The 15,074-nt window shown below is 37.0% G+C and overlaps 2 protein-coding genes across 3 annotated transcripts in view; one reads left to right on the top strand and one right to left on the bottom strand.

Moving 5' to 3' along the window:
- Positions 1-11,766, bottom strand: part of LOC124170874 — a 39,790-nt gene extending 28,024 nt beyond the window's left edge. For both annotated transcript variants that reach the window (XM_046549887.1, XM_046549888.1), the window contains exons 1-6: positions 11,665-11,766; positions 11,239-11,441; positions 10,923-10,968; positions 3,984-4,085; positions 1,936-2,064; positions 1,617-1,767 (exon numbers count right to left, since the gene is read on the bottom strand). In XM_046549887.1, coding sequence (XP_046405843.1) covers positions 1,617-1,767; positions 1,936-2,064; positions 3,984-4,085; positions 10,923-10,968; positions 11,239-11,295 — 485 coding nt within the window. In that variant the 5' untranslated portion in view covers positions 11,296-11,441; positions 11,665-11,766. The remainder of the gene's footprint in view (positions 1-1,616; positions 1,768-1,935; positions 2,065-3,983; positions 4,086-10,922; positions 10,969-11,238; positions 11,442-11,664) is intronic.
- A 92-nt stretch (positions 11,767-11,858) lies between these two features.
- Positions 11,859-14,232, top strand: LOC124171658. The gene is made up of 2 exons (XM_046550883.1): positions 11,859-12,117; positions 12,497-14,232. Exon 2 carries the CDS (start codon positions 12,607-12,609, stop codon positions 13,675-13,677), a length of 1,071 nt encoding a protein of 356 aa, XP_046406839.1. The 5' UTR covers positions 11,859-12,117; positions 12,497-12,606; the 3' UTR covers positions 13,678-14,232.
- Positions 14,233-15,074: the final 842 nt, after the last annotated feature.

Raw genomic sequence — 15,074 nt, 5'->3', positions numbered from 1 at the left:
GATGGGATGATCATGCGCCCATTACCTTCACAGAAGCACCATGTTTATGTTATCTAAAAATCAAGGAGTGGGATTGTGTTCAGTGATCACGAGATGCACCCCGCAGCAGTTGCATACCAGGCTACTTGTGCGAGACGCAACTATGCAGTGTGGTGCCTCACAGTGTAGTTTCAGACGTCGCACAGCAGTTTTGAAGCATTCATGCCAACCAATTTTCTGTATCCGTGATCTAGCAGACACGAGTGCGCAGTCTTCGGAAACCAAGCATTACATGGAACGGTAGGAATAAGAGTGTGACCACATTATCGCCGCTAAAATGATTGTGGTCAGGAAAAGGTAGCCGTGAATGATACCAGAAGGGAGCCTAAAATAACAGACAATGAGCATAAATAATAATAAATCGTTCGATTGACGTGAAATATGAAAATTACATGAAATTAAAGTGAAAGTATGGATTATTCATGCTCTTCAATTATTCGTGCCACCTCTCCCCTTCATTAGCCCATATAATAGGGTGGTTTCCCATTATTTTTTTATTGCCTTAATCAAAAGATTATTACTCCTGGAGTACGTATTTCATGCTTTTAGATTTATAAATGACGATATCTATTTTACGCGATCACATGAAAAGTGAAAAATTTCAAGCGCGCTAAAACGCGACCCTGGGAAAACCCCGTGTGACGTCGTTCTGGTTCCCGCTGCTGCAAGTGAGGTGACATTGGGCCGAGGCTTTGAGTGTTGATACGACGCAGGATGCTAGCAGGTAGCAGAGTACCCTGCAAGCAGGTAGTGCTTGGCTTAAATAAGGATTATTAATACCTTATCAAACGAAGGAAACTTTCCGACCATAGGCAGTTTTAATAGGTGATTATTAAGACATGTTTCCCTGAGCTCTGTGCCTCATGCATGCATTGGTAATCTCAGACGATGTAAAACTCCTATCTACTCGTATAGAAACTAGGTCCCTGTGATGTCACGTGGAGTGGAATCGCATGGGCGCCAATCTGGACTTTTTCAACTGAGGATAAAATTGACCATTGCCATTCGTGTTAACTTGGATTTCTAAAACCAAATAATTTGTATATTATGAATACACTAATGGTAGGTAACGAATCGCAATCAATGCCTTTCGTTTTCTTTGATGAAGGAAACTACCCTATTGGGAGTATGCTGTGCTTTGGATTTTTGATCAATGTACCACAATTAATAAAAGTGATTTCACATACATATTTTGAGAGTCATCAAAACTACAGCAACTGAGTCTGAAACATGAAAGGAATACAAACAGGTATATTAAATTTCCCTCATACTTGAGGCAAGTCCCTACACAGCTGCTCATTGCCCAAACAAGAGCCATTTATTGCCCCAGCAGGTTGCAAATGAAGTGGGCGCGCAGTTGTCATTTCCTCTATGGCACAATTTTCTGTGGAAGTTCTACCTTTTGCCATGTTGATCATTTTTTTGTCCAAGACTATACACACACAGTTAAGAAATGTTATTAGAATGATTATTGCTTTGAAATACTTTTGAAGTAATGTGAAAAAGTTGGCCAATATTAAAACACATATATTCAGAAAATCAGACAAAAGTATAAGAAATGTTAGTCAAGGACAAACCTGAGATGGGAAATATTCCACGAGCCAAGGACTCGAGGATGTAAGCCAGATGTTAGGGAGAAGCAATGATCTCTGACATGCAGTCGTGCTGGACCAAGAGGTAACTTAGACTTGGGAGGCGCACTAACAATCTGCACAGTGAACTTCTGACCTGAACCATCAAAACATCATGTTAAAAGCATGCTAAAGAAGTTAAAAACAAGTATAATTTGAATGGCAGTTAGTAAAAATGGATAATAGTAGTTATTGAGGCAATCATGCATTGTTAGATACAATTTACAAGGTAATTCTTCAAAGATATTAGTTCAAAGCAACTCACCTTCACCCAAATTCTTAGCAATCTTTACTTGCCACTGGACAAGCCTTTCTCTAGAGTCAAATCCTAATATTACAGTCGAGTCTTGGCATATAATCGCTATAGTATTGGATTCCTTGTCCAAGGTAAAACCTATGAAAAAAATAATCTTCATAGATCTAAAACTTTCCTCTGCTCGGGGTAATTATGTATCAGTAAGTATTAGTAAACAACAGCTTTATACATCTGGTCCAGCATTAGACATTTTATGTGACACTGCCTATTCTAGAACATACTGCATCACAAAATAAGCGGTAAGTATAAAGATAGTATAATCTCTAGATGGAATGAAAAATTTATGAGATGGATGATATAGGTATACATTAAATAACCACATTAGCAATCATAAGGACAGATAGAAGGCTGATCACAGCACACCCTTTGATTTAAATTCACTTACTCAAACAAGAAATCAATCATCAATTCAGAACATATGAGAGAAAATAGAATGTGGAGGATAGCATACTTACACGGAGCCATTTGCTTACAAAAAATAAACAAAAACTTTATCCTGATTTGCAGACTGAACAAAATATGAGGCAGCTTCATTTACCCAATGGTTCACCATATTTCTTGGGAGTTACCTACCCAGAAATATCATTATATTTTGATGTTAACAATGAATTATCATCTTTATAACGGGTTAACTGCTCAAAACTTCAGATAGGAAATGGAAAGGGGGATTTTGAATGTTCAGATTTTTTTTACTAGGGGCAACTTAAGCACATGATTGCCTAGATCCACATGTTCAGAGCAGCTTCAATTCCAAAAGTCACACATTCACTGCATTCTTCTATTTTCTCTCAATTTTTACTCTCCTTGAGGTACTGAGTAAAATCTCATACTTTTTTCAGTCATTAGTCTTATTCATCTCATCATCCATGTCCACAAACATTACTCATTTGGTATTTAAATTTAAATGACATCTAAACACTTTTTTTTCATCTTTTATCACATTCCATAGTGATCAATATCACAAGACCGTCTATCAGCACTGGATACAGGAAAGGGACGGGGGGGGGGGGGGGGTTTAGGACAAAATTACCATTTCATCTAGTGGAAATAGGATAGCCAAAGAGGGGGCTATAGCCCCCGAGACCCTCTCTGGAATCGCCACTTAGGTATGTCTATACAATTGTGCACTTAGGTAACACAGAACTAGGGTTGGGCCACTGATCATACTGACAATGGTTTCAAAGAAATTATATGGAAGGGTCAATGCTGGAATCGGGGAGGGAGTTGCCCAGCACATTACAGGGGTAGGTTTAGCCCAGCCTATGGCAGTTTGGGTGTTTTTCTCTTCTAGTCTGAGAAGAGGAGTTCTGGTGTACATGATAGATTTCTCATCAAGCATTTGTGGGTGAAAATAATTGGATAATGTTAGAGTTGTCAGCGTATTAAAGCGAACATGACATTGCCATAATGTTTTATACGCATCATCTTAGGAAAGGATGAAAGTATACCTTGTCATGAGCCAACTTCATTATAAGCTGGACTCATTTCAATAGGCCTTCACGAAAAGTGAGATTTTTTTTACACGGAAAAAAGCCTTTCTTGATGGAGAACAGCTTATACATGTTTACTGACTATTGTGCAGGCCAAGTGATGTCTTCCACTTATAAACCAGAACCTTATCATACAATGTCAACACTTGGATGTCAATCATGAGGAATAAATGAAAATACCCTTTCTTTCAACACCTCTTTCCTTGGCAAGATTTTTCGTATCAATCCTCTCTTCAATAAATTATGTGTAATTACAAAGTCATAGCTTTTCATTTACAATGATTAGCAAGCTCCACCAAGACATGCCAGAGAAAACTTCTTTCACTTTCAATAGAAACATCTTTTACTAACATAAGCATGAAAAATCTATCAAATGCTCTTATTTCAAGTATTCAAGCATACCAAGTGCTGTAGAAGAATTGATAAAGACTATAAGCTTAAAGCACCTATTAAACATGATAAAAAGTGGCTGGTGTAATTTGCTAAATAATGCTTAAAACACTTCACCTGTTTCAATTCCCAGGAAGTGCTGGAGAGAAAGGGATGTCTTTGCCTGGCCTAGTTTCCATCGATCTTTACTATCTCGGTAGAGCTGAAGATGCAAACAATCTAGAAGAAAACACAATCCAAGTAAAAAATCACAAAATAAGGAAATGTTGATGATGGTGATGAAAATAGAAGGAATCACAATAAGTGAACGACTATCATCACAACTCATACAGTCAACGGTCTCAAACACATTAGTAAAAAATCAAAAGAGGAAATGCTTATGAATTTTTTGGAAATTCATCCATATGCTAATACCCAATAAAAAAATTCAAGTAACAGCACAACCTCATTCAGCTAAATAGAAAAAAAGACTGCAGTCAATCTTGCATAAAAAGTGTTCTAAAGAATAATTTTTATAAATCAATGACTGATAGGTAAGAAATGGCTGGTTTATAGAAATAATTAGCAATTAACTAATATCCTAGTTAACTATTATACACTGGGAGCACTTAGCGTGAGACTCCAGTACCTATGTATCAATAGTGATCTCGTCATGGAAAAAATTAAGATACAACCTGATAATATCAATGGGAAAATTGGCGAGAAACTTTGGAATGGACAGTGTCGCACTCCTCTTTTTCCTGCGCTTTTCATTCGTTTTTTGCACTAACAGCAGTGGCGGCTGGTGGTAATATATCTAGGGTGTGCATTAGAGCAGATATAGGATGCTTTAATTATATTACGTTAATACTAATCCATGAGCATCATATTTCGTCGTAGAATACATGACAAGCAAAACATATCACTGGTATATTCTACCCTTAAAATTGCATGAACAGAAATAATATTAGCATGCATGAAAATAATTATTCTAAACACGCCTTTACAAGTGACGGTAGGTGAAATTCATTCTCCTTTCCTTACACCCTATGAGGAAGTAGTGTAGAAAACGACCATACAGATGACTCTGTTGACGGACTAGGATCCTGGGCGCAGGTAGTGTAGGTGGCTGCTACACCACTACACTACCTGCGAGTCGGTCACCAAAAATATGCGCGTGCGCATTCGCATCGTTTTGAGTCTGCTCCCATCACCCATTTGAACAGCACATACCCCCCCGCTTACCTCGTCCTGCCAGAGCACCCTCAAGCGATCACACAGACCGAAAATGCGCCCGGCACGATGCCACGGGATCGCACACTTGTAGAGCGGTGAATTCGAAAAGGAGGCAGTTGTAGCGTTCGGAGGCTCATGTTTCTTGCATATGCAGACAGGATTTTTATACTCCTCGATGCAAAGGAATAGTTTTCTTTTATAATTCATTCATCTTTGGGTGTGCACTTGCTAACATGCGTATACGCACGCGCCGCCACTGACTAACAGTGAATAATGGAAGAAGACATCTCATCATCATCACGGGTCAACAATCTTAGGATTGATGGATTTCTCCATTTTTCGGGTTATCGCCGCGTTTCGTGGTCAGAGGTGACGACAGTTTCGCCAGGATTCCACCAGGCGTCTTCAGGTCGAAGTGGTGCTTTCGGTGTTTTTGCTGCGTATATATAGCTCTCCCTCCTGGCGGCCGCGGTGTTGTTGGCCGGTTACCCTTGCTGTTGCACCGTGATTGGTTGGATTTCTAAACACTCTCTTCCAGGCTTTGGTTATATTGTATCCGTCTTCTCTAATGAAATTTTTGGGCGTTTTGATGATCTCTATTGCCTCCCTTATCAGCCTGGGGTAATGCCTCTTTTCTTTTGCGATGATTTTCGCTTCGTCAAATATTATATTATGCCCAGGCTCACTCCACGCATGCTCGGCAACTGCTGAGAGGTCGAATTTCTTGTTCTGTGTGGCCCTCTTGTGCTCCTGCAGGCGGATCATCATGGATCTGCATGTTTCACCAATGTATGATTTACCGCATGAGCATGGTATGCGGTATACCCCTTCGTTGAGATTATTTGGAATCTTGTCTTTCGGTTTTGGAATCATCTGGTTTATTTTTGTCACGACTTTGAATCTCGTGACGATATTCTTCTTCTTTAGGATTTTAGAGATCTTTTCACTTGTGCCGGTGACATACGGGATGGTAGCGTATGTTTCTGGCTTTTCATTTGGCTGCTTCTCCTTGTCTAGTGTCCTGTTGCGTTTCTCTACTTGCGCTGTCCTTTTCAGGATCATTTCTCATGACAACCCTCAAGAGGAATAGATACAACAGAGAATCATCGTTCATGCCTCACTCCGTATAGGAGCATACTACAAATGTAGGTCCTTATAAATTGTTTCTTTACTTCCATATTTAAGTTTCCCGCTTAAAGCAAGTCTTTCTTTTGGTGGAATGCTCTCTTTGCCTTGGCTATTTTGCTGATAATTTCTTTCTTGCTTCTCCCTTCACTAGTTGATATACTATACACAAGCTAATACTAAGAGGGGCACTTTACAGAGGTTCTAAAATGTATGCTCTGAAGCACACAGTTATTCCTGCGGTCTGGTAAACCTGAGAAATATCAAAACATTTTATGACTATTTTGTCAGCTTATGTTCACTTAAATGTTTATCATCCAGAAAAGTCACTTTACATGGTGAACTTTTCACAGCCAATTGGCACATTCACCAGAACATACAAAGGGAAAAATGGTATCCTGAATGAATATATTTAGGCCAAATTCAAGACGAAGGAAATTCAAATATGCCGATATTTCACCTTGCTACCAGGAGATGGAACACCACAAGCTTGCCTGTTCTGGGAGCAATTTACACTAGTCACCTGAATGTTGGCACATTAGATAATCCATGTTTAATTTGTTTGAAACATTCTATTTATTCATCCACCACAAATTCCCTGTATCTTTCCTCTTTCACAACTTTTCTCTTACACTATGACGAGGTTCCATGATTCAATGACTGTTCATCTCTACTTCCAACCTCCTTAACCTGTATCTGTTGGATTTAAATTCTCAGTCGCTCTTCACTGCTGAATTTAATTCTAATTCACCCTTCAAATTTGCATGCACATATTAGCACGTCAGGCACCGAGTCGAGCATTTTCCCAGAGCCTGTAAGGATAGGCTCAGCGTTTAAATTTATATTCAAGAAAGCGGTGAAGGTGATACTCCCCAGACATCATAGGGAATGACACCATGACATGCATTTCTATCAAGCTGGGGGTATTTAGTTTCAAACTAATAAGGTGAAAAGAGGAACACGCTGCAACCAGATAGAATTTTTCAAGTTACATTTTGGCCCAAGAACGACAGGCTATCAGAAAAAATGATTTTATTGCACACCGATATGATTTCTACTTGTGATACTGGAGGCAAAACTTAGCCCAGATTTACACAATAATGCTCAAAACCTCTTCAGAACATCATGATGCAAAAGAGAAGTTCTTTAAAAGAAGACATTCTACAAGTCAGAAGTAAATTAAAATAAACTCATGAACTTGATGTAATGACAGGATATTTGTAAGATTACCTCTGTAATCTAGTCTGTTTAATTCATCAATTGAAATTAAATAAAATTTACAGCCCTTTAATATAGTGTTTTCTCTGTTTTCAGTGATACTCCAAACATTTCCCATTCCATATAAATGTAGACTTAGTGTGCAACCACAGAAATGAGCAAAATATTTTGAGTAGCACATTCAAAAAATCTGTTATATGAAGGCCACAGAATTGGATATCCAGTTTTCATTTTAATTGAAAACACACACATAAAAAACAGAATAATACAAAAACATAAACATTATAATACAAAAGAACTTTATTTGATCGTAACACAATAGAAGATGCAAAATGAAAACAAAAATAAGTTATTCCTCTTCCTTTTTTTCTCAAAAATCACCTCATACAATTAAAAAATATCTGATGAAATTTTGAGATGAAGATTTTGGTGACAAGTAGCCCACACGCTTTGGTAAGTTTATTACCACATTTGCATTGTAATGTGAAAATTAGCGATGGGTCAATACAATTATTCAATTCTATGCTAAGAATTGGAATCAAAAGTAAGTATTTACCACGGTGAAAAATTGATTCCATTAGTGCTTCAAACCACAAACACTACCGTACTTCCAACAGTCATTTGAATTTTCGAGCCACGTAATTGTAAAAAAAAAACATATTCGAAGCAGCTTAGTGACCTTTACTTCCATGCCGTAGTCCCATAGAGACATTCAAGTACAAGTTTTCTAGGTTCACAACATTGTCGTTAACTTCTACTAAGCATTGTAATGTCGATACTGTGGAATCGTTGAGTGGAATGTGTGGAATTAATGTGGTTGTCTTGTTGCTTGGAATTTAATGATATTTTTCTTGGAGCCTGAGGCATAAGAATCAACTGAAATGTCAGAACTGGAACCAGGATTGCTAAAATTTTGGAATCGACCAATCACAACTAAAGACAGGGAAGAACCAGAAACCAACATAATGGCCCGAATAAAATTTTAGGTACGCAGCCATGAAATGCCCTCTCACAAAAACAACATATTATGGCTACTTAAAATATATTAAAACATTGCATTGAGAAAGATATGAGCATGCATTACCATCAATTACTACTAATTCTAACAAAAGGATTAAAAAGTAAATCATTTGCACTGGGGCTTAGGGCAAGAAATATCCCAGTGAAAGATTAAAATTTTTATCCAACTAATATTTTAACAATTAAACCTTAACTACGAGAAATATTCCACTAATTGATGAAGTCTCCACCTGAGAGGCAATCAAGGAGCCTATATTATTGCTAATGGGCATGAATAAATTTCAAATACATTCTGTTATGACATAGTTAATTGTGACACTGACCCCACTAAGCAGTCAAGGTTTGATTACTTCTTAAATGCCTGCTTCAAGTAGTAATCTTTTGCCAAGTCCAGTAAACACTGATTATTCAAGTTAAATCCCTGGGAGTCAATTGTAGTTACTAATATTTGGGTATTTAAAAATTCATACAACTGGTATTTCTGAGGGAAATGACCTCTGTGTTAATTTTTCCTCAAACACCATTTGGCCAAAAAAGCTTTTTGTTTGCTGAATTAAAAACTCACATCACATCTTCAACGAACATGCACAGTATTCACAAGTGTTAATTATCTGGGCATAAAAATGACGCAATAGATCTCCTTGTCATTGCTATTTTGCCTGCAAATTGGTAATGGAAAAGAGTGTTGGTTGTGCTGATAGTTAGCTTACATATTTAAAAAAAATATATCCACCAATCTTATAAATAGTAATTTAAATAGTATGGAAGTAAGAAAATAAAACTTTGTAAGGTTCACTGTTATATAATTATGGGCACGACCCGGGTTTCGTAACTTGGTTACATCGTCAGGTGACTGATCTTGCATGCATCATATATTTATACAAAAAGTACACAAGTAAAGCCTGAAGTTATTAGTTATAAATAGTATGGTAACAAAATATTACATAAAAACACTCCCATTGTGCCAATGAATATACTGGTATTCGTTTTATAAATGGAATCCACATTCATTCACTATCATGGATTGCCACCCTATACTTTGGCAATGGGAAAGTGGCCGTTTTTAAAAAACTGCGATGAGCGAACACAGAAAATTACACAGTCTTTTACATGAATTTAGTGGGAGCCATTATGGCCTAAGAGGCAACATGCTCAGATAGCTTGAGAAATTGAGAACGGGTATCTTTCAGAGGGATGCACAACATTATTCAAGAAATTCACTTTATTTCCACATAAAACGGTAAAAATCAAATAAGAGAGATATTTTGTGGAATGAATAGGTAGAGGAATATTGTTTTTCCATTAACATTAAGGACTTTAATAAATATTAGATGAAACTTCAGGAGTCAAATCACTCCAATGCACACTATCTATCTCGTAAGCAGCTGCTGTCCCAGCCACAAGTCTATTGAGTTACCTATTTTAAATGCAGGAAACAAGATCCTTTTTTAGAGCCTTGGAATAAAGATGAAACAAAATCAATAATCAACAAGCTATGATGTTAAGTACATTTGATACATCCAACCTTGCTGGATCCATTATGCACCATTATAAAGCCTTCAGGCAATATTTTAAAGGTATTTAGTCGTTGTTATAAATGAAAATAACAAAAACTACTTTTCAATAACTTTCACTACTACGAGCAGTACCCAGAAAAATAATTTCACTCTGTACCAAGTTTCAGATTTCAAAGGACATTGGTGTTCACTGCAAACTTTCCCATCTATCACTAAATGCTACGATACTAACAAATGCTAAAAAAAGGCAGATCAGCAAACTAAATTACAACGGCAGGTGACAACCCTTTTCTCAGAAAAATTTCATAGGACTTAATGAAAAATAAGCATGGAACTGTCTTCTCATCAAAATTGGGACTGAATAACTATCATAATACTGCTACTGTCAACCTACATGATGCTACTGAGTTTTAAGTAAAGAGTTACGCAGAGATATGGAGCCCATATAACTATTTTCTTCATTACGGTCCCTCAACAATCAAGAAGGCTATTTGAAACTCCAAAATTTTATCCGGAAATATAAGAGAAAAGATTAATCACGTTCCTATCGATTATAAAACACCTAAAGGTCCCAGAAAATTTAGAAGATCTGCATGCGCGCACATGATTATCAACCAATGGTTTCGAGTACACACAATCCACAATTAAAATACACTAAAGACTATTCCTAACCAACGCATAAATATAATACCGCTAAGTTCATGATTAAAAACACAGCTTATGCCGATCGAGTTTTATCCCAACCACGAGAGAATTAAAACGCGTGGACTGACGGCCACTAAGTTTTATAGCAACAATAAACCAAATATAGGCAGTTGTACGACCTAGAGATCATCATCGTACATAAGAATGGATAACCAATTCAAATTACTGGATCTGTCTTATTTATAATGCATAACCATTGATGGCCATGAGATAGTTTACCTTCCAGATAGGTTACAGTTATGCTAATTATTCTTACCGGCAACAGGGGAGAGTTTGGTCATTAGACACCACCGTGACTTCCACTGAAAGAATTGTAAACAGGAGATGTTAGTACCCATGGACCAACAAGAAATGGCATTAAATTACTTGCCAACCCGAGCTAAGTCAAAAATACACATAAAATAGCTTGAAAAGATAGAGTAGGCTTTAAGGTTGACATATAAAAGGTTGCAGACACTAGACATATGCATGGGGGTGTGACAAAGGAAACCCCTTGTGTTGTTTAACATGATACAAGCACTATATACACGACAGTGAACAACACGTTAGCTGTAATGTTGATACTCCCTCACCTTTTTTCCATCGCGTATCTTCACTGCTCCCTCAATTATAGCATTGCAATCCACCATCACGAGGAATAAATGGTAACTTTAAACGTCACATTCATCCACGACGGGCGAAACAAAATTCTCACCAATTCCCCTCTTGAATGTAAAATCAATTACGTTGCAAATATCTTCATCACCGCCCCAAATTATTCAGATGCAACATGTTCCTAAGGAAAACCAGCAATAACCACAGTTAAAATAATTTCGGAATATCAAATATTTCCATCGCATAGCCTCAAGTAAGCAACGCAAGACTGGAAAGCTGACTACGTGAAATAGCTTAGGGGTAATACTAATTGAGGCAACTTAACAGTCCCTGAATAATGATTATTCGACAATCTAATACAGTAAATAATTACAGATAATGAATAGAGGGATGATTTTATTCACCTTTCGTCAGTGTAAGGGCTACAAAAATTCGACGCCCCTCGCGCGCACGCGCGATGGCCATGATTTACTGTACCGGTATTCAAGCGACCACTTGCATTCCATTGATGCATCAAGCCTGCTAACTTTTCCAAAATTCGCCGCTAGGGGCACTGCCTCATACTGAACCGTAGGTGTTCGATGCATCCAAGGGTAGTAAGGTAAAACCACCAGTAGTTGACACTGCACTAGTAGTTGACACTTATAATAAAAAAATACAATAACAAGAGGAATAAAGGTGCCAGATGATTAATATTTTTCTGTCTGTGTAGTGTAGCTCTCTAGTGGTGTGTATGTGAACTACTGTACCGCCATCTTTAACAGCAGTCTAACCACAATCATCTGATGACAACAGCCCATGTTTTTCAATTGATTAATGTGATTTCGTTGTGGAGTTTGCTAAGAACAAGCTAAAAGGTAAGCATTGAAAATTTAAACACCAATTATAATTTTGATTAAGGAGATGTTTAATACTTTGTTTTAGACTCTAAAGTATACAAACAGTTTTCAAAATAACCTGTAAATTAAAAAAAAATGGCTGTTTGGCATCATGTCAACTACTGAAACTTTAGATGACATAGTATTGAGTGGTTGACACCGTGTGTCAACTACTCAGGAGTAATATAATTTAATAATTCTGCTTTATTTGAGTGTTATTTAACTGCTTACATTGTTGAACTGTGTATTATAACCTCTAAAACATTTTCAAAGTATTGTATCCAATAGTTGACAGGGGGTGTCAACTATTGGAGTTACAATGTGTCAACTTCTGAATTACTCCCTCTTTCATTTTCAGATGCCTCCAACAAAGGGAAATTTTAGAAATTATACTCAAGAGGTAATGGAAGCAGCTATGGCATCATTCTCATTGCACTGTACCCAAATGCGACGCATCTCTTGCAACCGATGGATGTTTCGGTTTTCAGGACTCTTAAAGAGCACTGGAAGAAGAAAGTACATGAATGGAGGTTATCCAATTTGGAGGCTCCAGTCTTAAAGAAGAAAGAATTTCCAAAACTTTTGAAAGAAGTTATAGACAATGTGCTACAAGTGACTATCCTGGAAAATGGTTTTAGAAAATGTGGATTGTTTCCATGGAACCCAGAAGCTATCACTCTCCCATTAAACATTGAAGGTGATAATCAAGTCACAAAAGCCAAAGAACGTGGACAATTTTTAAAAGAAGGACTTCGATTTCTCAATGAGAGTATTCCAGAAAGCAAGCTCAAAATATTTTGTAACAGGGATACAAATAAAGAGTTGGAGGAAAAAGATATTTCACTCTTTGAACTGTGGCAGAAGACAAAATTAGAACTGGAAAGTAATTTGTTAAATGCATCTGGTGCTACTAATGAGCCAGACAACCTAAGCATTGTGGATGGGGACCTGTCATCTGCAACACTCACTCCTAGTGCTATCGATGAGTCCACTTATCATACCACTGATGATTACAATATGCCATCTGGAACGAACAACCTTACTTGTATCGATAAGCCTGCTAGAGATAGTATTAATCATACTGATCTTTGTCAAGCTGGAACTTCTAAAGTATCTGCAGAAATCCCCAGCCCATTCAAAAGACACTTTTTTTTCCAGAAAGACAAGAATGAACCAAAACAAAAACGATCAATGAAGGAGAAAATGCCTGCCATTGTCTCAGGACAGCTGTGTCAAGATTATTTTAGAAAGAAGTTGGCAAAAAAGGAAGAATTAGAAAAAAGAAAACTGGAACGTGCTGCCGAGAGACAAAGGAAAAAAGATGAAAAAGAAAGAGCGAAACAAGATAAAGTTCGGCAGCATAAGAAAAGGACTGCAAAGCGGGTGCTTCATTACAAAGACAGCTCTAACTCTGGCATAGAAGAGGTGCCATCAGACAGTGATTTTAAAGATGAGAGCGATGAGGAAAACATACATGAGAAAAACAATAAAAAAACCAGTAGAGAGGAAAGTAGGGGAGTATGTAGTTTTTTCTTATGAAGAAGAGTTATTTCCGGGGGTTATAACTGATGTTTGTGAAACAGCTGCTACTATTACAGCTATGAAAAAATCTGGGAGACTCTGGAAATGGCCAGAAAAAGAGGATAAATTGGACTACGAATGGGAAACTGTATTATACCACATTGACGAGCCTTTAAAAATGAGTACCACGAGAAATGTTTACTCAGTCCCGGAACTTGAATTTTTATGGGATTAACTTCTTGCATTCTGATAGCTTAGCACAATTTATATTCATTTTTTTTAACTTAATTAACCCAGAGAATGAGCCTAAGTTATGTAATACGTTAACATTCAATTTTTGTATTTTTCTACAACTTTTATCATTCATTTCATCCCTGTATTCATACAAAGTAGGCAAAAATTCATTTATTAAACCTTTTCTCATTTAAAACATATGTAAACTACTAAAGAGTGTCAATAAATAAAGAGTGTATTGAAATAAAGAGTTTTATAAAGTATGTCAACTACTGAAAATAAAATGTGTCAACTACTAAATATTCTTGTTTTCGCTTGGTGTCAACTACTAGACCTGTGCCCGTTAACAAAAAAAAAATAATAATAATTCACATTCATTTTATTAATGTTATTCTTGTGACAGTACGATATAGGAATACTTTGTACAGCTATCAGTAACTTTAAGTTTCCCCTACAGTGAATTCGGTTTAAGTAATGTTAACAAACAGACATATAAATCCTTAAGGTGTCAACTACTGGTGGTTTTACCTTAAATGAGTTGTCTGTTCAATTTTGGATTTTCTAACATGGTATGGAAGGTTCAATTTTCTAACATGGTATTCCTATTGCATGTAAAATTGACCCCTATTAGCTCAGTATCGAGAGAAAATTTCTTAATTCACTCATTCATTTTATTTGCAGCATATCATTTATAACCTCCGAAGCCTTTCATCAATGAACAAAAATTTTGATTGTCGTTTAGGACAGAGTTTCAATGTATACATAGAAAGCGCCGAAGTATGGCGTCTCTGATTCTGAACGTAGTGGTTACCACTCTCGAAATAGACTCGACCCTGCATCAAGAGGGATCATGCAAGGGCATACCCAGGATCATAACTACTAGGGTGAGGCAAGCCATGGTCTAAGGGGGGGGGAGGGGAGGGCAAGCCAATTTGTGGCATTAGTTTATGAGATTATTTCCTTGAAAAAATTGTTTTATTTTAGTCACATATCTTATACAAATACATATAATTTTTCGTGGGTTTAAAGAAAATTTATTGAATACTTTCGTTTCAATAGGGTAGTTTCCTTCATCAAAGAAAACGAAAGGCATTGATTGCGATTCGTTACCCACCATTAGTGTATTCATAATACACAAATTATTTGGTTTTTGAAATACCGGTTTCGACGAATGGCAAGGG

This window comes from Ischnura elegans, chromosome X (genome assembly GCF_921293095.1).
Source record: "Ischnura elegans chromosome X, ioIscEleg1.1, whole genome shotgun sequence".
NCBI lineage: Eukaryota > Metazoa > Arthropoda > Insecta > Odonata > Coenagrionidae > Ischnura > Ischnura elegans.
Note: the sequence above shows the minus strand (reverse complement) of the source record. Positions and strands in the feature narration are given on the sequence as shown.

Coding starts and splice junctions, on each gene's coding strand:
- LOC124171658 (XM_046550883.1), top strand. CDS start 12,607: ATGGATGTTTCGGTTTTCAGGACTCTTAAAGAGCACTGGAAGAAGAAA.